Consider the following 27310-nt stretch of genomic DNA (forward strand, 5'->3'; position numbering starts at 1 on the left):
GGTTAAACCAGTGATGATATACTACATGGAAGCATTTTCAGACATGCTGTACATATATGTTGGAAAAGGATCAGGAAGTATTTTCAGACCAGTTCTAGCAGGTCACTGATTTTAATTTCTTATGGTCTTATTATTTGATCTACCATATTTAATGTGATTGTTTAGATACTGTTTGGAAACTTAGGCACATTTAAGATAACAGAGCTAGTATCATGTTATAGATAAAGACGTGAGTGTTCTTTAAAATAATGTTAACATTATTTTAAAATAGCTGTTAATATTAGTGGTACTGGGAAAAAAAAATTCTTTACATCATATCTTTAAACAGAGAACCATTTCTGTTCATAAAGGAGCAGCAAGTTGATATACTTTCAGATTCTACTCAGTACCTTGTCCTGTACAACATTTTCTTGCATATTTTTCATATTGTATTTTTTTTCCAAATTTTCCCTATTGATAGTCCAGCTTTCAGAAACATTATTGCATCAAAATGCACTTCCTTGAACTAGGTTCATATTAGTATTATTCTATTAGAACTGCTAATCACAGTCAACTTGCTGTTTTGCGTATGATTTTCTTGATTCTGGGATATAAGACATTTCACTTAGAGTAAATCTAAAATGTTAAGTATTTTTGTTGCTTCTTTGATTTTTGAAGTAGTAACTGAGTAAATCAATAAAAGCATTATCATACCTGTTCTTTAGCACTTTTCTTAGTTTATCAGTGACAGTCGTGTCATGAACCCTTTCATCTTCTGAGGGCTAGAAAGGCAAGAACTTGTGAGAACAGTTGATTACTTGCATCTTAGTTTTCTCCCACATTTGTTTTTCCTAGTTTTTTTGGGCTTTTTTGTCATTTTACTGTTTTGTCTTGTGGCTTTTTTTTTTTTTTTTTTTTTTTTAACTACTAACTTTGCAATTTTGCCCTCCTTCCCCTTTTATGGATTTCCTGTTATCATCCACAACAAAAAAACAGGTAATTCCTTACCTTGCTCAGCACCTAGTTGCAGATAAACATCTTTCTGTACCTACTGTCTATTGTGAAGTTTATTCCTCACCCTCCCACATTTTCACGTTGTTCTGGTGGTTCACCAGAAACAAGGAAATTTCAGAGCAAATGTTGAAGATCTGAGAGACTTGTTAGCCCTTGTCACTACCAGTAGGACTTATTAGGTGACCCTTTTGCTTTATTACAGGTGTTTCTCAGCCTTGGCTGTTTGACTTTTCTTCTTTAGCTTTTTAGCTCACATCCTCTGCCTGGTCTCTGTAAACCTTCAGCAAGTGTCAGTGAATGTAAATTGGTCCCATTGTTTTTCTGCATGGAGTAATTCAGTTCCACACCTTTGCTCATGCGCCCTTCTGTGTCAGATGCCATTCTGCCAGACTGTCCCTCTGCTGCCATCTGTTGCACAGCAACAAAATGTAATGAGGTATTAGTTGCATGGTTCAACCTCTGCTGCTATACTAGCAACATCTGCCTCTGATGTTGTAGGCCAACATTATAAAATTGTAGTCATTACTTTTGGAGCACTCCTCATATTACCAATACAGTTGGCAGCATTGTAATGTTTTTTGTATTCATCTGGACAACTGGTAAACAGGAAGACTGTTTCAGAGAATCTGTATTGCTGTCTAGGTTCCAAAGAGAATGATGTTCGTAATGGTCAGTTGTCCTTTCTTACATCATAGGTACCCAAGATGAATTTCTCATTCGCATAACATGAGTACTTATGAGTAAAAAAAAATAATGTGCAATTTAACATCTTGAAAAAGCACTTAATATTTCCGAGACATATATAAATTATTTTAATATTTCAGTAGTTATTACACTCAGATTTTCTCTGAAATGCATGTCTTATAGAATATGGGGGAGCTAATGCCAGACAGTTACTTTTTTTTTTAAAGATTAAGAGCAAGTTTAAATTGGTTCTTCTAATGTTTCAGTATTGGGCATCCTTAATTGTCACTGCATGTATTTGTTTTGCTGTTTTTATGGTTATACATTCTATGATGCATAAAGAAATGGAATTATTTGTCTTAAGTGGGATTTACGTGGCTGAAAATGTAGTAACAATTATGATGTACTGCTAATCAATCCGGGAGGTAATGACTGAAGATAATGTTTGAGTTTGTACCTGTGTTCATAGGGAGGAGAGGGGAAAACAGGTTTCATGGAAGAATTTTAATATTCAGAAGGTAGATTATTTAGCCTGCAGTAATACTGAATGTGTTACAGTGTTAAGTCTTTGGTATGCTTGAATTTACTAAGTTGGCTATTGAAATCAGACTGGTGGTTCATTGCTTCAGTATTGGTATCTGTTTCTTTCTGCTGTATTAAAATTACAATCTTTCACTGATGTCAGTTTGTTGTGTTAAGGTCTCACAAGGTTGTGATGGTAGTGTTTGGAGAAGAAAATCTTAGATGAGATCCGTTTGGATTAGATTGTAGTATGAAAGACGTGCAAGTTGGCAGTGACTTTGCAGTGTATGATTCTGTTAGCTCCCGAATATTTACAGAAAGTTCTAATAAACTCTTGCATTCTTACAGAGATGATGATCACTTCAGTGCCTTTTTGTTGTCACAAAGCTTTTTTTAACAATTTGTTTTTCTTCTCCAGGGATTTTTGGCTAATCAGAAGAGAGCTGAGAACTTGAAAGATCCTTCTGTGCTGCCTGATTTGTGTTTGAGTCATGCAAATCAGTTGATGATTATGTTAACTAATCATAGAAAGCTGTTAGATATTAAACAGAAATGTACCACTGCCAAACAAGAGCTTGCAAATAATCTACAGGTCAGACTAAAGTAAGTTATGACTTTTCAACTTGATATTGCAATTTGTGTTTGCACTGGGGCTTTTAGAAGAATTTTTAAGATCTTCAGTAATACTTTTTCTAAAGAGCTTTTTGTAAATGAAGGACAAAATAGAAGTTGGGTAAACTTTGAAACTTGCTTTTGCTTATCAAGTCATTCTTGAGTATGAAATAAAATCTTAAGAGAAAAAATTCTTAGGAATTTATATGACCTTCATATGAGTGAAGCACTATCCTCAAATCTTCCTCATGCCATCACCCTCAGAAGCCATCAGTGTCTTATTTATAATTTGACTGACAATTATACTGATGTTTTCATAGGGCAGTAGCAAGTATATGAAAAACATCTATCAGTAGCTTGTGATCATATCAAAGCAAAAAGGCATACTGTTAGTTTGTCATTTACTAGCAGTTGATGAGAAATAATTATATTAACTGAAGGAAAAAATAGTATTTTTCCATGTGAGAGTTGTTGCTGTATGACACAGCCAGTAAGTATTATATATTGCTTAGCAATAAAGTTTTTTCACTCTACTAAACCTTTGCAAACTACTAAATAACTCAAATTTTAATGTGTTATGCCAGATGCATAGGGAACATACCCAGTTTAATAATTTTGTTTAAAGAAATTGTTTTATTTGTGTTAGCAATTAATAATTAAGCAATATTAGTGAAAGGACTTGTTGCTTGTTGGGTTCATGTAATGCCTTCTTTTTCTTTCTTGCTACTTGCTGCAAGAAAGGTAACAGTTAGAAGTGACTTCTTTGGTGGAAAAAGTTACTGTAATGTTTCCTTTCAGTCTCTCCCTTTTATCAGTCTTTCGGTAGTTCAAATATTTTACAGTTATTTTGGTAACTGATTGAAAATTGTGTTTTTACCAAGGAAGAAATGTCCATATTTTCAATATAGGAACTTGAATGTTAGGGTGGCTGTTATTTGTAATGAGTGAGTAAATGACAGTCTTTCAGTCTTAACTCTTAGACAGTATCCACGCATTCAGTGTTTCTTACTAATGCTTTTCTGTAAGTATTTTTAAGACTTATAAGCAAAGGCTAGTCTCTTCTGGGCATAGCAGCTTCTATTTAAGTTCTTCTGGATAAAATTTCATTATAACTTATTATAAAGTTATGTATGTTCAGGCTTACTTATCAAAAACAGTACCTTAACTAAGTGCTACTAAGTGTTAATTATGGAGTACTTTCAGGGCTTTCTTATGTGAGAAATTAATGGAGAAGACAATTAGTGAATTCTAAATTACTTGCTTCTTACAGTTAGCATGTTGTTGTCTTATGTAAAATGATGTAATTGTTCAGTTGATCCAAAAATGCTGCTAATTTCAGTGAAATTAAAATGCAGAAGAGATGACTAAGTTGTTGAAGATCTACTAAAGTATAACCTGCTTTGTAGGTGGTGTTGTTTTGTAATGCTTCATGCTGACCAAGATGGAGAGAAACTGCAAGCATTGCTTCGTCTTGTGACTGAACTCCTAGAGAGAGTCAAGGTTGTAGAGGCTCTCAGTACTGTTCCTCAGATGTACTGTCTAGCTGTCGTTGAGGTTGTGAGGAGAAAAATGTTCATAAAACACTACAGGGAGGTGAGTAATCAAGATGTCAAGTTCCAAACCTTTGCGTCAGTATATAAATTAACAACTAACTATGTATTTCCCCTTTCACAGTGGGCAGGTGCTTTAATAAATGATGGGAAACACTTATATGAAGCTGAAAGGGCAAAAAGAGAATCTTTTGGTAAACTGTTCAGTAAGTACTTCCTGTTCTGTGATCTGTGGCTTAGACACGTTTGTCTGAAGATGTTTGTCTTCAGAAGTAGTTAAAATACTTCCGTTATGTTTTAGTTTAAATATGCATATGATTATGTTTTTCCATATAGTTTTATCAGAAATACTGTAAACATTCTCATTAGTTTAATGCTTCTAAAAGGAAAAAAAAAAAGTTATTACACCTGAATGCAGTTTCTGCTTGAAGATATTCTGCAAGCGTTATGATTTTTTTAAACACTTGTGAAATTATTACTGAGTATTTGGGCATTGGTACAGTATTCTCTGTAATTCATTTAAAATTAATAAAAAAAAAATTGAAATTGCAGAACCAAAACCAGAGGTTTTTTTTCTTTAAATAAGAAAACTGAGAAAAAGGTTACTGAAAGTTTTGGAAAAGAGATTAGAAAGGTTACAAAATTTAGTTCAGCTGCTGAACTATAATAGCTCGGATGTTTGTTGTTGAGGCGCTTTGTGTTTGTTGCATTTATTCCTTTTAAATAACCACTTTTTCTTTGCCCAGGGAAGTCTTTTCTAAGGAATCGCTTGTTCAGAGGACTTGATTCCTGGCCTCCATCCTTTTGTGTATGTACTTAGTATCTTATTGTTGTTTCTTTCATTTTTGTGAACAGCGCTTAGTAATTTAAATGGGGCATAATTCATGTTGTATACCTGTCGCGTTGTCCTGACAGATGAGATAGCTAGACAGTGTACTTTTTGCTATTTAAAGGGTGGCCTACATTAATATTGTTTACTAACTTGTGGCGGGAAAGTGTGCGTCATATTGGTGTTCCTTTTTAAGGATTAAAAATTATATATTTTGTATTAATGCTCAGGAAGCAAAGGCCAGGAGGAATAATTCTGTAATCCATTTTTCTGAATAATACAGACATAAAATTAATCATGTGGTAAAAGCAAGTGTTTTCCTATTTTCATGAGATCACTGGCTGAGTGGAACAGAATTATTGTCTGTAATCAAGCATTGCCTATTTAATTTCTCACAGATGGGTTAGTTAAGCAAAATATTATAATATTGGTGGCTTTTTTTTGTATTTTAAATAGTGGACTGTGTTAATATTAAAACTGTGTAATAAGTTAGTCTATTAATAAGTTAAGTTTTGGAGTTATCTCTTATCCCTTAATGTTACTGTTTTTTTTTTAATAGCTTTAGTAAGCTTGGTGATAGGGAGGAAGTGCTGTTGCCAGGGGTGCTACAGATATTAACTATAAATTTGAATTTATATATTTATTCTTTAGGGCTGTGAAGGTATGGCCAGATGTTGCTTGTTTAAATGGAGGAATAAATCTTTGATAAGAGAAAGCATAGTTTAACTTATCTGTTATCAATTAAACTCCTTTTGAATCCTTTAGTTGCCTTGTTATCATCTTCAACAATGTATAAATAAATTTCTTCTTGACACAGACAAGAAAACCTCGCAGATTTGACAGTGAGCTTCCAGATATCTCATTAAGTGACTTGCAGTTTTTGCAATCTTTTTGTCCTTCGGAAGTTCAGCCGTTACTCAGGTAAATCACCTTTTCAGATTCCCTTTCTGTCCTGCTCACCCCAATTTAGACTCTCTCTCCCTTCCTATCTTTTACATAAGGAGAAGACGGGGATATTTTGTAAACTGACGTCATTCTTAGGCGGTGCATTTAGCTGACATGCCACAGATATGTTCCTTATATGCTTCATGTACTGAAGTTTAAATGACCTGAATACCTGTGCATTCTGCATTGAGGTGTAATGAATGTTGGGCATTGCTATGACAGTTAATAAGCTTTCAAATTCATGCATTTTAAACCTATAGAAATAGGATAGGGAAACATTAAGCAAGTTAGTGTGCAAGAAATAGGCAAGAACAAGTCTGGTGTAAGGTCCTGTGTCAGAAAGATCTTTTCTCCACACCACCACAATGAAATGCTACATGTATGGGTTATTCTTCTGTTATAACAGAGCTGTAGTTCCATTTTCCAGCTTTAAGGCTAAAATCCCACAGAGGATAATAAGATAAATCCCAAAGGAGATGCTTCGTTGTCATTTGTTAGGTTCACCAACAGTATCAGCCTAAAACCTGTAGCTGCTGTGCAGTGTTGAAATTCACTGCATTGTCCATCTTTATGTTGTATTGGTATTCTTTTTGATTCTGAATTCCTGCTGATCCCCCTGGTGCTATGTCTGCTGGTGTTAACAGTAAGTGTAGTGAGCTTAACCTACTTGACAGTGGATTTGCCATCAATCACGGTTCTGTTGATAAACCCTTTTAATTTATCTTGCTACGCTATTAGACTTGCTTCTCAGGAGTTCTAAAAATTAAATGTAAGCTATCGTTTTATGTATTGCTGATATTGTCATGATTTTGGGGTTTGTGAGTATTTTATAACCTTCCTAGGAAGCTCTCCTACTGAGTTCAGTAAGAATTTTGTCTTGCTATTAGAAAATATTCAGTAATAAAGCTGTTCATGGCTGATGTAGTGACATAGCTTTCCACTTGATGGCAATAGAGGTGGGATTATGTTGTGTTCACCTTGGCTTCTGGGTTCAGACTTGCATTTGATGGTAATCTTGATGAAGATGGAGAACAAATGAAGCCTTCTTGATGAAGGCTTCAGAACAAACTTTAGAGCAGTGATCTCTTCAGTGTTTTAACTGAACATGCCAAAGAAAACAATTGACAAACCAGCAAGCTGAGGCTGAGCAATGGGATTCTTTTCTGTCACTGCTGATCCCCTGAGCTTCATGATTAAAATTATGCCTCCATTTTCTTTCAGTGCTTCAGTCTTCTTAGCTTCTAAGTTTAAGTATTCCACATGCCATATATTCTGAATAGAAAATGCAAAATACAGTGAAACATTATCTGCTCTTATTGTATTGTTAGTCTAAATAAACTCCTGTTTCATTAATTCAGTAGAGCAATTCCAGACAAATTAAATATTCTAAAAGTACAAGCTCTCAAGAAAAATGAAATAAATGTTTCTTTTTCAAATGTTTAGGAAACTTGTAGCTTTTTGGCACTTGCACTGTGATCACGACATGTTACTCAGTCTTTTCAGTGATAGGTAACCTAAATGAAATAGAATAATATAAAATTAATTGCTGCTTCAAAATAGGAGCTAGACTGGAGAGAATTCAACTGAAGAGAATAATTGAGCCATTTGCAATAATAAGTGCTGTAGTTAGAGATTTAATCGCCATCAGTTCTGTTCTGTTATGTCTTGAAAGGAAAAACCTTGATGCAGTACTTCCCCATTATTTTTTTTTTATCATTAAGAGGTCCTTAAGATCTCTCAAGTTCTTAATTTAAAGCACAAATAAAAGGTATTTTTGTGGATTTTCCATGCTAAATATTTGAAATGGAAAAAAAAACAAACAACAAAACAACACCAAAATCTTTATACACAGGTAGGCTTTGTCTCTCTGGAATATCTACATAAAAACTTAATCATTTGAATATTAGATATAACAATAAGATTTAATCATGTATTGTTTTTAAGGGTTCCGATACTTTGTGACTTTGAACCTCTTCACCAGCATGTACGTGCTCTGCATAATCTGGTAAAAGCAGCACAGAGTTTGGATGAAATGTCCCAAACCATTACCGACCTGCTGAATGAACAAAAGGTATTATGTTTTTTATTTTTCTTAACTAAAGAAATAGAATATTCTCTTAAAAAAGAGCTGTGTATTTTCATAATGCTGTTTTAACTGTTTCTAGAAGATACTTTGTTTTTCCAGGTAGGAAGTTAGTTGATCACACGACTCTGTAGTAGTAATTTACTTCCTAGTAAGTGAAGTCTATTTAGAAAATAGTCTAAAGATATGAAACGCCTTCAACACATCAGATGCTTGCATTTGACAGAATTTTTAAAACTAACAAAATAAATTATAGTCTGGTGTAATTATTCTGTTCATATTTATGTGCCATATTTATGAGCCTCTTCTGAATGTGTGTATTTTGTCTATGTTGTTTGTGTTTAAATAAGCTTGTTACTTTTTTAGATATTTTCACTACTTCTTAAGTCTTTCTGGCCCAGGAAGATAAGGGAGAATTCAGGAACCCCATGACTACTGGTTGTAGCCATTAATCTGAAAACTGATGTGTCAACTACTCCTGTGGTTGCAGTCCTGCTTTTTGGGGAAGTCCTTTGAGTATAGAGGGAACAGATAACATAAAAACAAAAAAGCACCCTCTTCCTCCTTTTAGTCTGTCTATCAAGCAGATTCTTTCCACTAGAAAGAGTACCCTGTCACCCTGTTAATCACTTTCAGTTGCTTCTTCACTTTCTGCTTCTAACTTTCATTATACACCAGGTGGGATCCTTTTAGCTTCTGATTGTAACTTGTCCTGGGGACTTAAGTAGTGTTTAACGTTTTATGTAAAGTTTACTGCTTCAGATTGGGCTGCTCCAGCAGTTGCATTTTTTGCAGGATTCCGTGTTATAATCTACAGCATAAATGATCAGATGAATTTTGATGCTGTCTAGAACTAATCTCTTGCAACTGGCTTCACAATGCCATGGTCCTAGTTAAATTTGATATATATATATATGGGCTGTTGCTGTTTTTATTTTGTACTCGTGTCATGCACATGTGAAATTTTGAATTAGAAAGTTTCTGTTAAAAGCAGATACATGAAGTCCTCTATCTTTTTACCCCTCTGAGTCTTCAATGTGAGATTTACTAGAAGTCTTTGATTCATTCTTTGGGTAAGGAAGGGACTGTCTAGAGGGCTGTGCGAAATGGGTAGTAGTTAATGGAGTTAAGTCCAGCTGGTGACATGTTGCAAGTGGTTTCCCCGGAGGTTAGTACTGAGGCCAATCTTGTTTGATGTCTTTATTGATGACTTAGATTAGGAGGTTGAATATACCCTCAGTAAGTTTGCAGATGACACCAAGTTAGAGGTAGTGTGGATCTGCCTGAGGATAGGGATGCCCTTCAGAGGGATCTAGATAAGTTGGGTTGTTGGGCTGAGGTGAATGAGATGAGGTTCAACAAGGCCAAGTGCCGGGTCCTGCACTTTGGCCACAATAACCCCATGCAGCACTATAGGCTTGGGGCTGAGTGGCTGGATGACTGAGAAGAAGAAAGAGACCTGGGGGTGTTGGTTGATGCTCGGCTGAACATGAGCCGACAATGTGTGCAGGTGGCTAAGAAGGTCAATGCCATCCTGACCCACATTAGAAATAGAGTGGTCAGCAGGAGCAGAGAGGTAATCATCCCCCTGTACTCAGCTCTGGTGGGTCTGCATCTCAAGTACTGTGTTCTGTTGTGGGCTTCTCACTACAAGAAAGAGGTTGAGGCCCTGGACCGTGTCCAGAGAAGGGCAACAGAACTGGTAAGGGGTCTGGAGCGCAAGTCTTATGAGGAGCGGCTGAGGGAGCTGGGATTGTTTAATCTGGAGGAGACTTAGGGGATACTTCATTGAACTCTAGAGCTTCCCTTTAGGGAGGTTGTGATGAGGTGGGGTTTAGTCTCTTCTCCCAGGCAACAAACAGGACCAGAGGAAATGGCTGCAAGTTGTGCCAGAGGAAATTTACATCAGATATGAGGGAAAACTTTTTCTCTCAGAGAGTGGTCAGGCAGTGTTACCGTCTGTCCAGGGAGATGGTGAAGTCGCTGTCTATGGCAGTGATCAAGAGGTGTCTGGATGAGGAGCTACAAGATATGGTTTAGTGGCTTGTGGTAACGGGAGGACAGTTAATCATCTTGTATGTCCTTTCCAATCTTATGATTCTATGTAGAATTTTAGATTTGGCCATCTTTTTGATCTGGAGTTTAAGAAAGCGTGTCACTTATGTCAGCTCTTCTTTCTTAATGAAGATTCATTTATTTATGAGCAGCTGTTATGAATAAGTATTTTAGGGCCTTTTCACTATACTAGACAATGAAATGGTTAAGAATGGTGGCAGCTGTGAGTTTTCTGAACATATTCATGCAACAGATCATGCTGTGATATGTAAATGTCCACTCCCAGCTGAAAGCATCCTGAAATTTCTCGGTGACACATTTCCTAGGGAATTTATTATTCACTAAAGCTTACAGTGTAAGGAAAATGAAAAATCAATCAAAACAGTAACTTTAATTCAAAATGCATAACATTAGAACAAGAAAAAGGGAAGTTGCCTTACTTATTCCACCTTAATCATTTCTAATATTCTGAAAATCTGTCTAGAAATTGGTTCAGACTTATTTGAGACATTTGTATCAGCATATGGCTGCACAACGAAGATGTTTGCTAAGTCAGGAGAATTTGTTCTTTCCATGCTTGTCTTTTGCTGTGCTTTGACCACTTTGGATTCTTGACTGATTCAGAAATGTCAAATGCCTAGACTGATTTGGGTAATTGACTCTTTCCTCAGAGTAAATTGTATTGCACAATCAGAGCTGGGACACTCATGATGTCATCTTTAAAATGCCTTTTTCTGTCTGTGATTTCAGTGATTCATTTGAACACTTTTTGTTGTACTGGAGCAAATAGGTCTAATGAAGTGACTTTGTGCTGTTGTTACCACCTGATGAAAGACATTAGGTCTCTTCTCTGTGCTGCTTTGGTTTACAAACAATCTAGAAGTGTCTTTTTTATTTTCTTTTCTTTTTTTTCTAAGTTTTATTTATTTGTATGCATACTATTTTTATATATCCTTGCGCTTTTGCTTGGAATTACTGAAAGAACATATGAAGTATCCTTTTCGTATCCTTAGCGTTGCTGGGAGTTTACACAACATAACTAGCAAGATAAATAAACATTTAATAATAGTCCTGAAAGTGACTTCATCTTTATGCTTTTACAAGTTGTGAAATGTGAAATTATTCTAGCTTGCCAGTGACTCTGTGGCCACTGAATTTTGCTTGTGTAGCCCATGGTATTTACCAAGGGAGACCCATTAGACCACTGGGGTTAGGAGCTAGTTGATTTTTAAGGTGACTTCCAACCCAAGTCATTCTATGGTTCTGTGACCCCAGCCTTCTATTCAAAACAGGTGGCAGTAGAAGTCTGGTTCATCAAGTTGGACTACAGAAGTTTTTCCCGTGCTTGTTGTTAATACAGCAGTTTTGCTGTCTGATTTGGAGAGGAGTTTAGCTCTTCTTGCTGATGCTGGAGCATGGTCTTCATGCATTTGCTTTAGGCAGGAGATAAAAGCTGTGATTGCAGCCGGATGAACAAACGGCAATGCTGTTTTGGGGATGCTAGTAATGTGTGTTTTGTATCTCCTTAAATCTTATGACAGCTTTTAAGTTCATGGAATGCTGCTGATGAAATGTGTCCTTGTCTGATGAGTTTCTTTTAGTATCACAACTGAGTAAACAAAAATGAACAGTGTTGTTCTTTAAATGATTTGTTCCTATTTTGAAATGTGTTATTAGCGCTTTCTTCTTATTCTGTTTATGGCCTCACACCAAAGAGATTGCTGTGCCCTTTCATTTTTGTGATGCAGAGTTTAATCGGATCAGTGATGAGGTTAAAGGTATCTAGGAGAAAGTGATGGTGCCTGTAGGAATGAGGTAAGATGATTAAGGTATCGTCTGTGTGAGTAGCAGGTAATTAACATCTGCAATCCTGTGGTATTAAAAGTTGCTCTTGTAAGAGAAGCTGGCTTTTCAAATGAGATTATGAATCTACAGCTTGTTCCAGTTGAGTTCAAAATCAAGCAGTTTGTAATCCTTAAAAGAATTGCCCAATTCCTTGTCCATGAGTCTACTTAGTAACATAACCAGGGCAATGTATGTAACCCATCAACCCTGCAGAACTTAAAATTAGTTCTGCCACTCTCTATGCTTCCTAGTTTTCTTTACTTGCTCTAAACTCCTTTTCCTTCATTATCATGGGAATAACGGTGTATGACATGTACACTGATTGCTGCCTATAGGCTGCAAATAGACCACAGGGCAGACATCAAGTTCTCAGGGGAATAGGCAACAGTCGACTAGTCTTTCATCTAGTTTTAGTTCCTCAAAATGTGAGGTTTTATTCTTCGTGAGGCTGTAATCTAGTAATGCAACTAGAGATCCAGCTCACAACAGCCATTGAAGAGCGTGGAGTTTTTTTACAACCACTAATTGTGAGGAAAATAAGCTCCCTACAGAGTATTGTTCCACACAGTGAAGAGTTGTGGTTTATTTTACTTCTCGTGCTGTATAGTTACTCTCTATCTTCTTTGTACTCCTGCAAGGCCACACTAGAATTGATACTATCTTTGCTTCATATGTAGAACCTTAGAATATTCGCTCCCTGAAGTGTTTGGTTTTTTTTTTTTTTTGTGTCTACTGACATCTGTGATGCTAGCTTTTATTACAGTTGAAACTCTGGTTTATGAATATTAAATGCCTGTTGGTTAAAGCATATGATTTGAGTCCAGGCATTTATCATCATATACCTAATCTTTCAACATGTTCTTCTCTAAATTTCTGTAGCTAAAAAGCAAGCTGATCACAAGGCTAGTGTTGAAATATTGACTAATAATACCTTTAATAGAAGGAACGTCACTCTTTAATTTTTTTTTTTTTTTTTTTTTTGTCTCTTATGATTTGTATTCATTTGTGATGACTAAATACAGCATGAGAGACAGCACATGTCTCTTTGGAAAAGAGACACGAGCAAGATTATTATTACTGCAGCTGGAGGAAGTGTTGACTTTTTGGAACACACCACCATTCTGAATGATGTCCAGTATTTGTGACTGAATGCTTCATGTGAATCACTGACTGTAAATTTTCTCATGAATCTTTGTCAACATTTTTGTTTTTATCATGGTCTCATTGCTCAGACCAGTAAGATCAAATAAGTCCTTCAAGGATGAAGAATGGAAGAACATAGTTGGGCTATACTGTTACTGGCAGTACACTTAAGATATTTTAGAAAACTTATTCACTCTAAAATCTTAACATCTCCTTCAAATTGCAGTCCTGATGGTCCTGCTCCTGTTTTTCTGTCCTGCACTTCACATATGTTCTCCTTAAGTATTTTAACTGTGTGTATATCATTGTAACTTTCTTGAGGAGAACTGCTTTGCCATCCATGCTGTTATATAAGAAGTACATCCTTTATGGATACAGAGGCTGGATATTACTTTTTGGCTTCCTTGGTGATTATATAGTTTACAACAGTTATAGCTATAAATCAGACTTCAACCGAATTCACTTAAAGTATGTGTTCCGTAACTGTATAGAAAAAGCATTTACACTTCTGAAATGTTCTGAAACACTTGTACCATGTCTTTGAAATTACTAAGATTTGTTTTTAAAGACTGTATATTAACTTAAACTTCTCAGTAGTGCATGTAGAGCTTGAAATCTTGCTTCACAATTCTTACAGTATTGAATAATGATGATGATTTAAATGTTATCTAATACCAACAAATTGGAAAATAGGCGTGAGGTAGGTTTCTAGCCTTTTAAATATCGAAACCACTGGGATCAGTCAGTTTTACTTGGGAATAGCATCATGAAGGTTTAAAAATAAATAAATAGCTTATGTAACCTTTTTGCTAAATTACAAACTGCTGCTGCTCACAAATGATTATGGATAGTTATTCTAAACCACAGTCATTCACTTGAAGACTGAATGATCTGGAGCTCCAGAATCAGATCTGGTGATGTTCCAGTGTCTCTAGGCAAAATGACAGAAATTGGTAGTGTTGGAGGCAGCATGGAAAAATCTACTCAAAGTGTGATGTCCTCAGTTCTGAAAAGTGAGAATGTTACATTTAACCAGAATGTACCGTTTGTTGTATTAACCTTCTTTTACATTCTTCTTACTCATTTATCTCAGAAACAGACATATTCTCATTAAATATTTTAGATAACCATGTTACAAGGCAACAATTTTGTTATTCTAAAATTTTTTGTAAACCTTCTTAACTTAATATTCATTATGAATGACTGAATTCACCCTGTTATATAAAACTGTATTAGCAAAAAAATAAATAATTTAACTGACAGAATTATTAGGAAAAACAAGTTTAAGAGGTTGCAAACATAGAACGTCTATTCCTGACTAGTTACTTCAGGTTTTTTTTGTTATCATCCAAACTTATGTTTGAGTCCTTTAAAAACAATTGTATGGGATTATTGTAGGATTTTTATATACAAATGGACACTTGATAGCTGGGTATGTGAGCAGTTTTCCAGTAATCTTCAGAAAAGCACCATTTGCAATTTCTGCTATTTTTAGTTGAATTTTTGCCAGCACTTTTACCTATCACCTTAAATATGTTTTGCATTTTTCAACTTACAGGCCTCCAATAGTCAAACATCACCACAATCTGCTACTACACCAAGGATGGAAAGTACAACAGGAACCACAATTGCTACCTCTTCAAGAACTCCTCCATCACTCAGTCTTCAGGGTCCCCTATGTCCTCCTGTGTGTCCCCCTGCTCCACTAGAGGAATTGTCACCAGACAGCATCGATGCTCATACATTTGATTTTGAAACTATTGCCCACCCAAACCTGGAGCAAGCTCTTAAGCAAGGATCGTTGGACTTGGATTCGTTAGCAGAAAGTCCGGAATCTGACTTTATGTCAGCAGTAAATGAATTTGTAATAGAAGAAAATCCAGTCTCTCCTAATGTTATAAGTGATCCACAGAGTCCTGAAATGATGGTGGAATCTCTTTATTCTTCAGTTATCAATGCAATAGACAGTAGACGTATGCAAGACACAAGTTCTTGCGCAAAGGACGTTTCAGTAGAAAATGCTTCTCGCAGTGTTTGTGTGGAGAAGTGTAAGGTTATTGCTCAAGATTCAAAAGTACATTTAAGAGGTATAAAAGAAGATCTTTGCCACTTTAGAACACTTGTACAAAAAGAACAGTGTGACTTTTCTAATTCTTTAAAATGCACTTCATTAGAAATAGTAAATACTATTGAAAAGGTAAAACTTTCACTTGAAAAAACACTAAAAGATAAACATCAGAAAGAACTGCAGTCTTTGAAAAGTGAATATGAAACCAAAATTAATAAATTACTGGAGGACGATGAGGAAAGCAAAAAAAAGATTGTAAAGTTAAAAGGTGACTTGTTAGGCCTTGAGGAAGTACTTCAGAATAAGAACGATGAATTTGCAATGGTGAAAAATGAAAAAGAAGCTGTAGTTTCCCTTCAGAATGAAAAAGATCAGAAACTACATGAGTTGGAATGCCAAATGGAGACACAAAATACTGAAATTAAGAAACTGAGACAGTCACGTGAGGTTGTACTCGAAGACTTGAAAAAACTCCATGTAGAAAACGATGAAAAACTTCAACTCCTGAGGGCAGAACTCCAGAGTTTAGAACAAAGCCATTTAAAAGAACTGGAAAGCAACCTTCAGGCCAGGCATTCACAGGAATTTGAGAAGGTGCTTGCTGAGCATAAGGACAGTTTAGATAAATTAAAAATGGAGAACCAGCATAGACTTGAACAAATGCAGGAATCTCATGCAGCAATTGTGCAAGAGAAACAACAACAGGTAGAAGAGTTAAAACTCAAAGTTTCAGATCTGTCTGATTTGAGGTGCAAATTAGAAGTTGAACTTGCCCTGAAAGAAGCAGAAACTGATGAAATGAAGCTTCTCTTGGAAGAAAGCCGAAACCAGCAACAAGAAAACTTAAAATCTCAGATTGATAAGGAAACTGAAAGCTTAAAAAAAGAGATAGAGAAATTAAACAGTAAGATACAAGTTAGCAGTGATGAATATCAAGTGGGATTATCAGAACTAAGAACTTTGATGACAATTGAGAAAGATCAATGCATTTCTGAGCTAGTAAACAGATATGAAGAAGAATCAAATTTGCTTAGGACTGAACTAAACAAAATAACGGTTCTGCATCAAAAAACTTCTGAAGCAGAAAAAAGACTTTCAGATCAAATAACAGAACTGCAGTGTAAGTTAGAGTTGGAAAAGAGTGCCCTAGAAAAGGAAAAAACAGAAAAAATGGCACTTTGTGAACAGCAGGAAAAATATGAAGCTATTATTCATAGGCTTAAGGAAGAGAAGGATCTGTTAGTATCTAACCAAGAACAAGACAAGCAGTTGCTCATTCAGAAGCTCAATTCTGAGAAAGAAGATGCAGTACAAACTGCTTGTAAAGAATTTGAATTACAAAAGGAAGCTGCTGAAAAGGGGCTTTTGGAAAAAATACAACAACTTGAGATGCAAGTAAATCAGAGGTACTGTAAGGATTAAGTTGCTGTGTTACCTTAGTATTCTAAAGTAATTACTGCATATTGCATCATAAATATACCAGATTAACTTCTTTGTATTCGTAATAGTGTTTATCTGGTTTTTTTATTCAAGTTACTTTCATTTTGTGGGTAGTGATACTCCTGTGTGTGCAGTTAGTCACAAAGTTTGTCAGATGTCTTGTATTATTTTCAGACAACAACTAAGGTTTTATATTTTAGTTTTCTAATGCTGTGCTGAAGGAATATTATTGCAATTGCCTGAAATTCAATTTTTGATCTTTTCCTGTTCCATCCTTTGCTCTGGCTCTAGGACTGTGAGACCATGTGGTGCCTAAGTTTTAGGTTGATAACGTTCTTACACTGTTTAACTGTATGTTTATGGAGGTGCTGATGCTGCCATGAAAAACTGCGTGAGAATATGTGAACAGCTGAGGGCAGTCCACCTGGACTTCAGCTGACTTTAACTGCCATAGTTACATATTTCTGGGTCTTCAGTGTGAGCTTCATAGTCAAAAACTTGGGCAGCATCATTTTAAAGAGCATTGTAGCATGACTGTTTTTCATTGTTAATTTCTGCAATATTTTTCCAACTCGGGGAGAATTCCTTCCCATGAAAGCCAAGTTATGCCTCCTTACTTCCTGTTTTTAGTCTACCTGTTCATAATGCTGTCAACGGAGTAGATCGTGATATTGTGTAATGGAAATATTAGAATTTTTCTCCGTGGCAGTGGCTTAGAAACAATACTCTAGTTTGAAATGCTCAGATTTGCCATTAATATTATTGGATTGTCTCAGAATTCCAAGGTTAAATCTTGTTAGTACAATATCTGAGGTTTTTTGTTTTGGCTATTATGGTTTATCAAGTATTTGAAGAAGAGTGATAGAATGGGTATAAAAAGAACAGTGCAGAACATGAACACAAATTTAAGTTACGGAAGGAGGGGTTATAAAAAGAACCCAGTGTGCACGCAATTCACTTCTGTGGTGCAAAGAAAAATATAAGCATCCACTTCAGTTCCAGTTCATCCGTGTTACCTCAGGTTTTAGGTTTGCTAACATATCTGTCATTGATGTTATATCAGTGTGGACATTTTACGTATCTCTATACAGGAAAGGTCAAAATAGTGATACACTTTTTGAATTAAGATTGAGTGATTGAGTTACAGTTAAGACCTTATTCTTAAAGTATTCTCTAAATTTAGTAAAATATTGTGGAACGAGGAGGGGAAAGCATCAAATGCTGTATTCGTATATTGTATTTGTATTAGTGCGTGCAGCAGATTAAAAATGTGACTCAGTAGGAAAGAGATGCAGCTACATCATCAGACTTAAAAACAAAGCACCAAAAAACACACAGCAACAACAAAGCCACCACCTACATTTCAATTTCAGCAACCGGGCAGAGCTCTGTGTATTTCTATGCAAACTGGATATAACCGATACCAATGTATTTCAAAGAAATGTTGTCTGCTTCAGTCTGATGAAGCATTAGTAGTTATGAGTTTTGTCAAGTAGCTTTTATTTTTGATGTGTAATGTTAAAGTATGTATTGCTTCCTAAGGTTTCACCTCCTGCCTTTTATCTGCTGTTATGTTTGTTGGTTTGGTTTTGTGTGTGTGTTTTGTTTTGTTTTGTTTTTATAGGATGTGTTTCATCTCCAGAGGGCATATGTTATGTGGATCTGTCTTAATATTTCAAAGTCACTGTCTAGCTGTTTGGTTTTATTTTTCAGTTCCTAAAACCTTAAGCTATGTCAGTAACTCCAGTTGACTTGTTGTCCTCACTGAATTGTTGCTTAGGAGTTAATTTGTAATGTTAGAAAGAAACTTTTTCTTGTCACATAAATGTCCTTTTCTGCAAGATCATTGTTATGTTAACATTCCAGAAGGCACTGGTGATGACTTAAGTAGTTAAATTTGACCTGAATATTTTGCTGGTATTGAGAGTTTCGATTTTGAACTTACATGTTACCTGTGCACTACCAATATATGAAAATGTGTGTTTTGGTTATAAAGTGCCTGGAAGGTATCAAGAATTAGGAGAGGTAGTAGAGCTACCAGGCATTTGTAACTCTCCTGTGTCATCTTACATACGTAGTGTGTACTGTACTCAACTGGGATTACTGGAGATTAATTCAATGATGCAATTTTTGTAATGATTGTCATTTAGCAGTTTGGTTAACTTGATGTATAATATTTGAAAACAAGAAGAACAAAAAAAAAAAAAAAAAAAAAAAAAAAGAGTATGGTAGGATTCCTGTTTCCTTTATAAACTAAGTTGGAAGTTGGTGTCTTCCAGCCTTGGTATTTTCCTGACAGTTCCATAAGACCACAATTAGTAGTGAAGCTTCTCCATAAAGAGAAACTTTATGACATTGGGTCATAATGCACATCACATACATGCTCTTGCAGCTAGAATTTATTTATAAATAAATTGCAGTTCAATCCAGCACAAAAGAATGAAAATATAAATAGTGCAGGTTTCAACAAAAGTTGCTCAATGAAGGGATTTGTCTGTCCCGGTACTTTATAAGGTGATGCTTCATTATAACTCGTGTCAGACCACAGAAGAGGGTAGGTAGTGCTTTGAAATCAATGATGAGAAAATATTTTATCCATTTTAGATCATCTGTTTCAAAAGCCACTTATGGTTCTTATTCTTCCTGCTTGAGTGACAATTAATGCTTTTCTTTCTGATCATTATTGCTGTTCTCTAGATTCTGCAACCCACAGTGTTCTTTTACATCTGGATTCCTTATTGCTGAATTGCTTACTTTCTAAGAGCTCTGGAGGCATTACATTTTGACACAGTAGAAGTCTTCAGGGAGTTGATCTGTCATTGTTTCTTGTTTTTCTGCTTTGCATTCCATCTGTTTGAATATTAAAAACATGTCTTCTCCCTCAAGCAGTATTTAACAGTATAGACATGTTAATGGACACTAGAAAACAGAATGCCCAAGAACAAGAATTTGGTGAGGTGCATGTGTTTAAAAATAAAATTGAAGACTAGGAATGATTTAATTCAAATACAGTAATCTCTAAATATTTCTGGAAAAAAAAAAAAAAATGTCTCAAAACTAAATTGTGACTTGCATGTTTACCTATTTCATATATTCTGGGACTTGTATATACTATGAATTTAAATCTTAAACATTTTCTTTTAAGTCCTCCCACTGAATCATCTGCTGAATCAAGCTTGGTTGCTGAACTTCAGGAAAAGCTTCAGGAAGAAAAAATGAAATTCTTAGAGCAGCTTGAAGAACAAGAAAGAAGAAAGAATGAAGAAATGCAGAACATTAGAACATCTTTAACTGCAGAACAGCAGGTAAAGCTGATTCTTCATTATTCTTCCTCCCCTGAGAAGAATGTGTTCTTTTCCTCTATGTAATTTATGTTTTTTTGTTTTGTTTTGTTTTTTGCTATGTAACACTTGCACATTCTGAATTTGCATTATGCTATTGTCTAGAGTTAGGATATGGTATGCCAATGGAATTCAACATGCTTATGACTTCTCTTTTTGCTTAACTGTTTGTGAAGTGAGGAATCCAGATTCATTTTGATAGTTTCCCTTGTGTTGTTATGTTAGTACTCTAAGTTTTACCTGTTAATCTTCTGAACTCCAGAAAGATGACACTTAAACTGTACTTAAGTTAATGGTATTATTTTTGAGCAACTCAAATGTAACGCTTAGAAATACTAATTGATTTGGCATGCTTCTTTAGTGCCTTTTAGACTTTATTAGTCTGGGCAGATGGTGTTTTGGGTTCAATACAAATGCGATGTCTTTCTTTTTTCTAATTCAGATTAAACATCTCTGTGTACTCCTCACCTCAATACAAACTCACCCTACACTGGATTAATTATTACTGCACTGAATTACTTATTGCAGTATCTTTGCTGGCTCATTTTTTCTTTAAACAATGAATCTCAAATTTTGTAGGTGAACATTCACCTCTAAAGTTAAATCTCTAAGTAACAGCTATTATCTACAGCTTTGTTGCATTTAAATACTAAGAAAGGATTTTCTCTTCTAAGAACCTCAGCTATGGCAGGATCAAATGAGGACAGGGAGACAGTGAGTAATCAACCCGCTTGGTGAAATGAATGCTACAGATCACTTGGTGCAGAGAGCAGAATATCACAGGCAGTTACAAAGACAGAAGTTCTGAAAGTTTTAGAGTGCAGACATAAATACTGAAGAGAGCCTCCTGTAGTTAATCTAATAGGAATATTTTATAGATTACATAGACAACTGTAATAATTATTTTATTATTACAATAATTAAATATTTTATTATATATATATTATTTTATTATTACAATAATAAAAATTATTAATTTAGGAAAGGTTCAGAAGCATTGACAGCAGATTCTGATGAAGTTCAGAATCTATTAGAAAGCAAACATGCCTGAATCAGTCAGTGCTGAAGATTTACAAAACTGTTGCTGATTGTTGAATGTTCTGGGTATTTAACTTCACACTTCTGTCATTTTTTGTCCCTTTGAGATGTTACTTATGCTTTTGGAGTAATGTGTGGGTTTTTCTTAGGCAGACATTTATTGAGGTCTGCAATTGCACTATAATTGTCCAGGTAGCTCGTGGTTTAAGACAGGTGAATAGGCATGTTTATAGGCATAGAAAATCCAAAGCTAGTCAAGATCATTCCTGGCTCTTAAATTCCCTGAAGAAGTGAAATTGTAGCTTAAAATATCCTCTTAGTAGGCAGTTCATAGATTTTGTCTGTTTCATCTCCATAACCTCAGAAGTTGTAATGGTGAGTACATAATGTTTGCTAGAAGGATTCAATAAGTAAAAAGATCTGTCAGACTGATACAAAAGCATACAGTGCTGTTCTTTATATGAAGTAATTCAGGATAATTCACCATGATTCCTGTATAACTTCTTCATTAATGAATTCTTCAGCGAGGAATTACTGCAAAACTTGAAAGCTATTTTAATGCAGATTCTAGTATATCGTTCTATTTATAATTACATTTGTCTTTGGTATTACATATATTGATGCCGTGTAGCTTTGTCTTAGTAGCCCATTTAATTCCCAAAATATCTTTTTAATAAAAAGCAAAAAATAAAAAAAATACCTGTGACTGTAGTCTGCGAATTGCAATATAAAATGTGTTAAAAAGTCAATATTATTTTAATGATGGCTTGTTTAGAATCTTATGACATGTAATGAATGTAGGAGTAATGTGATATGAGGAAAAAAGGCTGTTTAAGAGAATCTTCAAAATATCCAACAGTATGTTCAAAAGAGTGTGTGAACAAGCTTGTTTCCTTATTTAATAGTAAACTAGAGAAACACATTTAATATGTTCTGTACTTCCCTTTGTTTTGTCATTTGCATTGTGTTCATAATGTGCATTTTATATTTCAGTAGTACTCCTTTCTGTTTTCAGACCAACTTTAACACTGTTCTAGCAAGAGAAAAAATGAAGAAAGAAAATATAATTAATGATCTTAGTGACAAATTAAAAATGCTAACACAGCAGCAAGAAAAAGATAAGGGTAAGCTAACTTCTGTGGAAGTTTGTCTTTTGCTAATAGGATAACTCCATTTGCTTGTTTGGTTTCACTCCTTAGTCGTGCTATTATTACAACGGTTGTTATTTACTTGTGTCACAGATTTGATTGAAACGCTTTCTGAAGATCGAGCTCGTTTACTTGAAGAAAAGAAAAAGCTTGAAGAAGAAGTCAGTAAGCTGAGAAGTAGTAATCTTTCTCCATCAACCTACTTAGCAGCAACCTCAGAAGCTTGTGGAGCCTGTGCAGCTGATGTTCCCACTGATACAGAGAGATTGGTTTCTGACATTGCATTTGAAGGGAGGATGGACTCCACCATGGAAACCAGTATGATGGCTGTGCAGTAAGTATGGAGCCTTGTAGTAGGAATAGACAGAGCATACTCACTCTTAGATGTGTGCTGTTGGATGTTCTGGGGTACAAATGAGCTTATTTAACACTCCCTCTGCCTTTGACATTCTTGCTAAAATTATACTTTCTATAGCACACACACATTTGTGGCATCCCAATTGACAGAAATGCTTGGTTTTCATAACATAGTAGGCAGCTTCAAGGCGAAACTTGATTAACTGGTGAAGAAATATGTCTACATATATGGAAAAAATAAGTAAAGTGGGAGAAGAGCAGTTTTAATGGGTCCTAGGGTGAGCTAGGTGGTTGTGCTATTAGGATATTTTTTGAACAGTGGCTGATTCTCATATAAAACACAAACAGAAAAATTTGTGATTGCTTGTTTATGTGACTGCTGTAGATAGCATAGTTATGTTTCTTAGTGAGTGGGAAGTGCTTAATAGAAATGAGGCCAAATCATCTGAATTTAAAAAAAGAGGGGAGGGGAAAAAAAACATGAGACTGAGTAGCCTTGGTGGATTGATGTTTTGTTTTTCTGGAGAGGAGGACAGATATTCTGGGTTATACCTCTTCATTGGTATAACCTCTGAATCATCAGTATTAGGACACTTGTTAGAAGGTAGTAATAGGACTAGGAAAGAACAATTCTGCAATGTTTTAAGTCTTACTTGAGGGAAAATCTTACTTGAGGGGAAATACCAAGGGCAAGCTCCCTACATCCTCCAGGGAAGCCCTAGGAAGATGGCAGGGCTGGCACTGATGTCCTCTGAGCAGCTGTGCATACAGCCCTGAGCTCCCTGTGGCCTCCAAACTGTGTCAGAAAAGCTTTAGAGGCAGTGGTTCCTTTGGAGAGTTAGAAGACTTTGGTATGAATGGGAAGTAGGGCTGAAATTCAGCATGAAGGTCTGTTCCAGTTGATCCATTGGTACTTTTTTTCAAGTGAGGACAATAAACAATTAAAAAGCACAGTACAAGATAAAAACAAAAATATCCTAATTATAATCTTTTAATTCTGCCTGGTATTTTTCTGTGTTCTTAGAAACCTTCTAATTAAGTTGTTATCGTTATCTTGTGTCCAACTGCTTTTTATCTCACAGATGCCCAGAGATATGCACAGTTAGCAACACAGTATTCATATTGATCTTTCACTGCCTGGAATTCCCAAAGCACAGAGCATTTAAACTGACAAGATTAGGGAAATACAGCATTTTGAAGCTGAACTGCAGTATCAAAGGGTAGCTGCCAAAGGCCTTAGATCTGTAGATTTCATACTAACATTTTGAAAATAATGCAAAATATGCAGAAATGGCTCTATGCAACTTCGTAAGTTATTTATCTGAGTCTAAAAATTCAGAGTTGAAAAAGAAAGCTATTTTTAATAAATAAATAAGATTATCAGTCCAGATTCTTAAGGTACCTTTCTGCATTGTATTTTTGTTTTTCTCCTCCCTCTTATTTGCTACTTTTCTGATCCTTTCCTTTCCTTGAATATATGCCTTGTCTACATATGATAGAATGCTAGAATCCAAAGTATTCTGTGAATTCCAAGGTAAGTTCTCTATCCTGCTAGCAAAGGAAAGAAAAAGCACTTCTGTGTGTGTGGAAGGGGAATTATTTTTAACATACCTGTTTTCTTCTTTCTGTTTTAGTGAAAATATCCACATGTCTGAAGAAAAACAGAGAATCATGCTATTAGAAAGAGTGAGTAGATTGTGAGATTAAATGTTGTAGCTAATTATTGTAAATATGTTGGTTATGTACTCTAGTGCGATATAGCATCTTTGGGTTTTGGTTGTACTAATTTCAGTGTAAATGAAGTCATTCAAAATGGGTGTTAGTGCACTCTATTTTTACTAGGACTAGTTCAATTCACCTTATTCACGTGAACTTCAGTATAAATGCATCAGGTGTAATACTTTTATAAGCGACAAGTCATTAGTCTAGGGAATTCTTTACCAGGGAGGAAAAATATGCAACTTTTTCAAATCAAAGTATCTGAACCAAGTGGTCAGGAATGAAGATTTACTTGTATCTTTGAGAAACAGATACCTTATACTTTGATCATTTTAATTCTGACTGGGATGCATTATAGCATTGACGATTTTGCTTTCAGTAAAAAGCAAAATTATACCTGTTTTGAGTGTTCCTATATTACCAGTATTATGAAGTTACTGTTGTGCCCTTACATTAAGTATTTATTTAACGTGCAGGCTGGGATTTTAAGCTTATACCTAGGTGCTCCTGCTTCCACCTCACCCCCCCACTGAAAAAGAACAAAAAAACACAACAAAAAGCATATAATAATTTAATTTTCACTTATGTTACAGTTCCTATTTCATGTGTAGCTTTCAGGCTGGATGTGGCTCTGGGTAGCCTGGTCTGATGGCTGGCTGCCCTGCACATAGCAGGGGGGTTGAAGCTAGATGATCATTGTGGTCCTTTTCAACCTAGGCCATTCTGTGATTCAGTGTACATTGAATAATGGAACATGTTTGATAAAGTAAGTTTTCTCTTATTGGTGAAAAGTTATGAATCCTCAGTAGTTACAGTGAAATCATTAAGACTCTAGTCATTTTAACAATCCAGTCATATTTAACTCCATTCTGATTGCCTTCTTCATGCCTCTTCAAAGTTGAAACTTGAGTTTCAGTCCTTAGCTTTCAGGTTCTCTTAGACTGAAGTCTGAGATTAGCAGGAGAAATTAACTATTAGCACTTGCATGATTGATTCTGTCTTCTGTTTGCGAAGGATTTAACATGGTTTGAATCTGGCAGATACAAATAGGGACAAATTAATTTTCTCTTGCTGTTCTATCAGTGAAATGTTTTTCAAGTTAAGAAGAGAAACTGTGCAGATGAACACAATTTAGCGCTTGGTGTAGCAGTGGTGATTACTGTCCTTCAAACTTTGTATAGGTCTTTGTTTGAATTATATTTGATTCTATTTTAAAACTTTACTAAATATGTGTATTGTGCAAGAATTCTATCTCTGGTCATATTAATATTATGTAAGATGTTTATACTGCATAAGCTGTATTAACTAATTACGTAAGTTTTTCTCTCAGACTTTGCAGTTGAAAGAAGAGGAGAATAAGAGACTAAATCAAAGATTGGTAAGTGTGCAACACATGTTTTAAGTGCCTTAAAAATGAAGAAAAAAAAAAAAACAACCCACAAATGTTAAATTTGTTAAAATCTACGAACATGTTTTTAATGCAATGGCAAATTGGTGATGTAATAATCTTTTAGAGTTATCTCAATTTAACAGTTTTCTTATATGAACAATGAACAAGAGTGGAGAGACCTCTTCCCAAAGAGCACAGACCGTCCAGATGTGGGAGGAGTAAATTCCAGTGGCACTGTGGCTCAGGTTTTTCAAGAAGGGTAGATTGAAAGTCAGTTTATAAGATTGTATATATGACTGTATATAAGGAGCACTAGCTAACTTAGAGATTATTTTGGGGAAATTGTTTCTTGAAGTTAACATTTTGGAGGTTTCTTCAATTTTAAGAGTATGGATGCGGCATATTAAAATCAGTGCTTATTGTCCGTCACTTTTCTGATAAAAAAAATATTTCTAAGTTACAAGCCAAATATATAATTATCCTAATAAAGAGTCCAGAATATTCTGAGGCCCTTTAACTTGCACTTGTATTTTTGTCAAGTGTGAAACTTCAATTCTGCTTAGCTACTGAAAATACTTAAGTCATCATTTTTAACACTGAAGTCAGTGCCTAGGGAAGAATAATGAATATGCTGACAGTTATTGTAATTCATGAGCTATGAATTCTTCTCTATTTGTTTAACTACAACTTAGCCTTGCTAACAGGTCTCAACCTTAAGCTTAAAAAAATAAATACTTTGTGTATGGGAATCAGATGTTTTTCTTAGCAGTGTCCTGGTTTGACTGGCCATGGATATCTCCCATTTCCTTAAAGTGATAAATGGTATCTAGTAATTTACTAGAAACCGGTACCTTAGTTCTTGGGTGAAGTTGTTGCAGGCCCAGAGGAGAAGATGAAGATGATTAGAGGGCTGGAACAGCTCTCCTGTGAAGAAAAGCAGAGGGAGTTAGGCTTGCTCAGCCTCGAGAAGAGGAGGTTCCTGAGAGACCTCATCATGGCCTTTCAGTACTTGAAAACAGGAGGGGAAACAACTTACACTGTCTAATAGTAGTTGAAACTGGATGGACCTTCCAGGCCAAGCTATTGAACAGCTTACTAAAAAATCAAATAAAAGGATCTTGTGGATTTGGAATACATAAAGGAAACTTATAAAAGGGTCATTAAAAGTCAAGAACTTTTTTGTTTTGGGCTGTGTTCAGTCTGAACTAAATTTCTTAAAGTTAAAAAGGGTAGTTTGAAGTGAAGAAAGTAATCTATGAATAGGCTTCAAGATGATATCAAAACTGAAGAAACGTATGCAGTTTTCTTAGGTGTACTGATCTGCAAGAACAGACAAGGTTTGAAATCTATAATGAGGAATATATCTTAACCGTATTTTTACTTTAAATTAACACTTCATCATAGCTTGCCAGTTCTTTATAGCTTTTCTTTTTTGTTTTGTTTAATACAGATGTCCCAGAGCATGTCATCAGTATCCTCAAGACATTCTGAAAAAATAGCAATTAGAGAGTAAGTACTTGTTTAACAATTTCCCTATGAACAGGTGAC

At 35.3% G+C, this 27310-nt stretch overlaps 1 protein-coding gene across 8 annotated transcripts in view; it reads left to right on the top strand.

The window, feature by feature from the left end:
* Window positions 1–27310, top strand: part of RB1CC1 (RB1 inducible coiled-coil 1) — a 68545-nt gene that overhangs the window by 35881 nt on the left and 5354 nt on the right. For all 8 annotated transcript variants that reach the window (XM_072328374.1, XM_072328378.1, XM_072328380.1 and 5 more), the window contains 13 exons: window positions 2618–2802; window positions 4218–4404; window positions 4486–4567; window positions 5108–5169; window positions 6008–6111; window positions 8080–8206; window positions 14820–16735; window positions 19915–20074; window positions 22164–22272; window positions 22390–22630; window positions 24288–24339; window positions 25703–25750; window positions 27213–27271. In XM_072328374.1, the coding sequence (XP_072184475.1) occupies window positions 2618–2802; window positions 4218–4404; window positions 4486–4567; window positions 5108–5169; window positions 6008–6111; window positions 8080–8206; window positions 14820–16735; window positions 19915–20074; window positions 22164–22272; window positions 22390–22630; window positions 24288–24339; window positions 25703–25750; window positions 27213–27271 (3332 nt within the window). The remainder of the gene's footprint in view (window positions 1–2617; window positions 2803–4217; window positions 4405–4485; window positions 4568–5107; window positions 5170–6007; window positions 6112–8079; window positions 8207–14819; window positions 16736–19914; window positions 20075–22163; window positions 22273–22389; window positions 22631–24287; window positions 24340–25702; window positions 25751–27212; window positions 27272–27310) is intronic.

Source organism: Excalfactoria chinensis, chromosome 2, assembly GCF_039878825.1.
Source record: "Excalfactoria chinensis isolate bCotChi1 chromosome 2, bCotChi1.hap2, whole genome shotgun sequence".
Lineage (NCBI taxonomy): Eukaryota > Metazoa > Chordata > Aves > Galliformes > Phasianidae > Excalfactoria > Excalfactoria chinensis.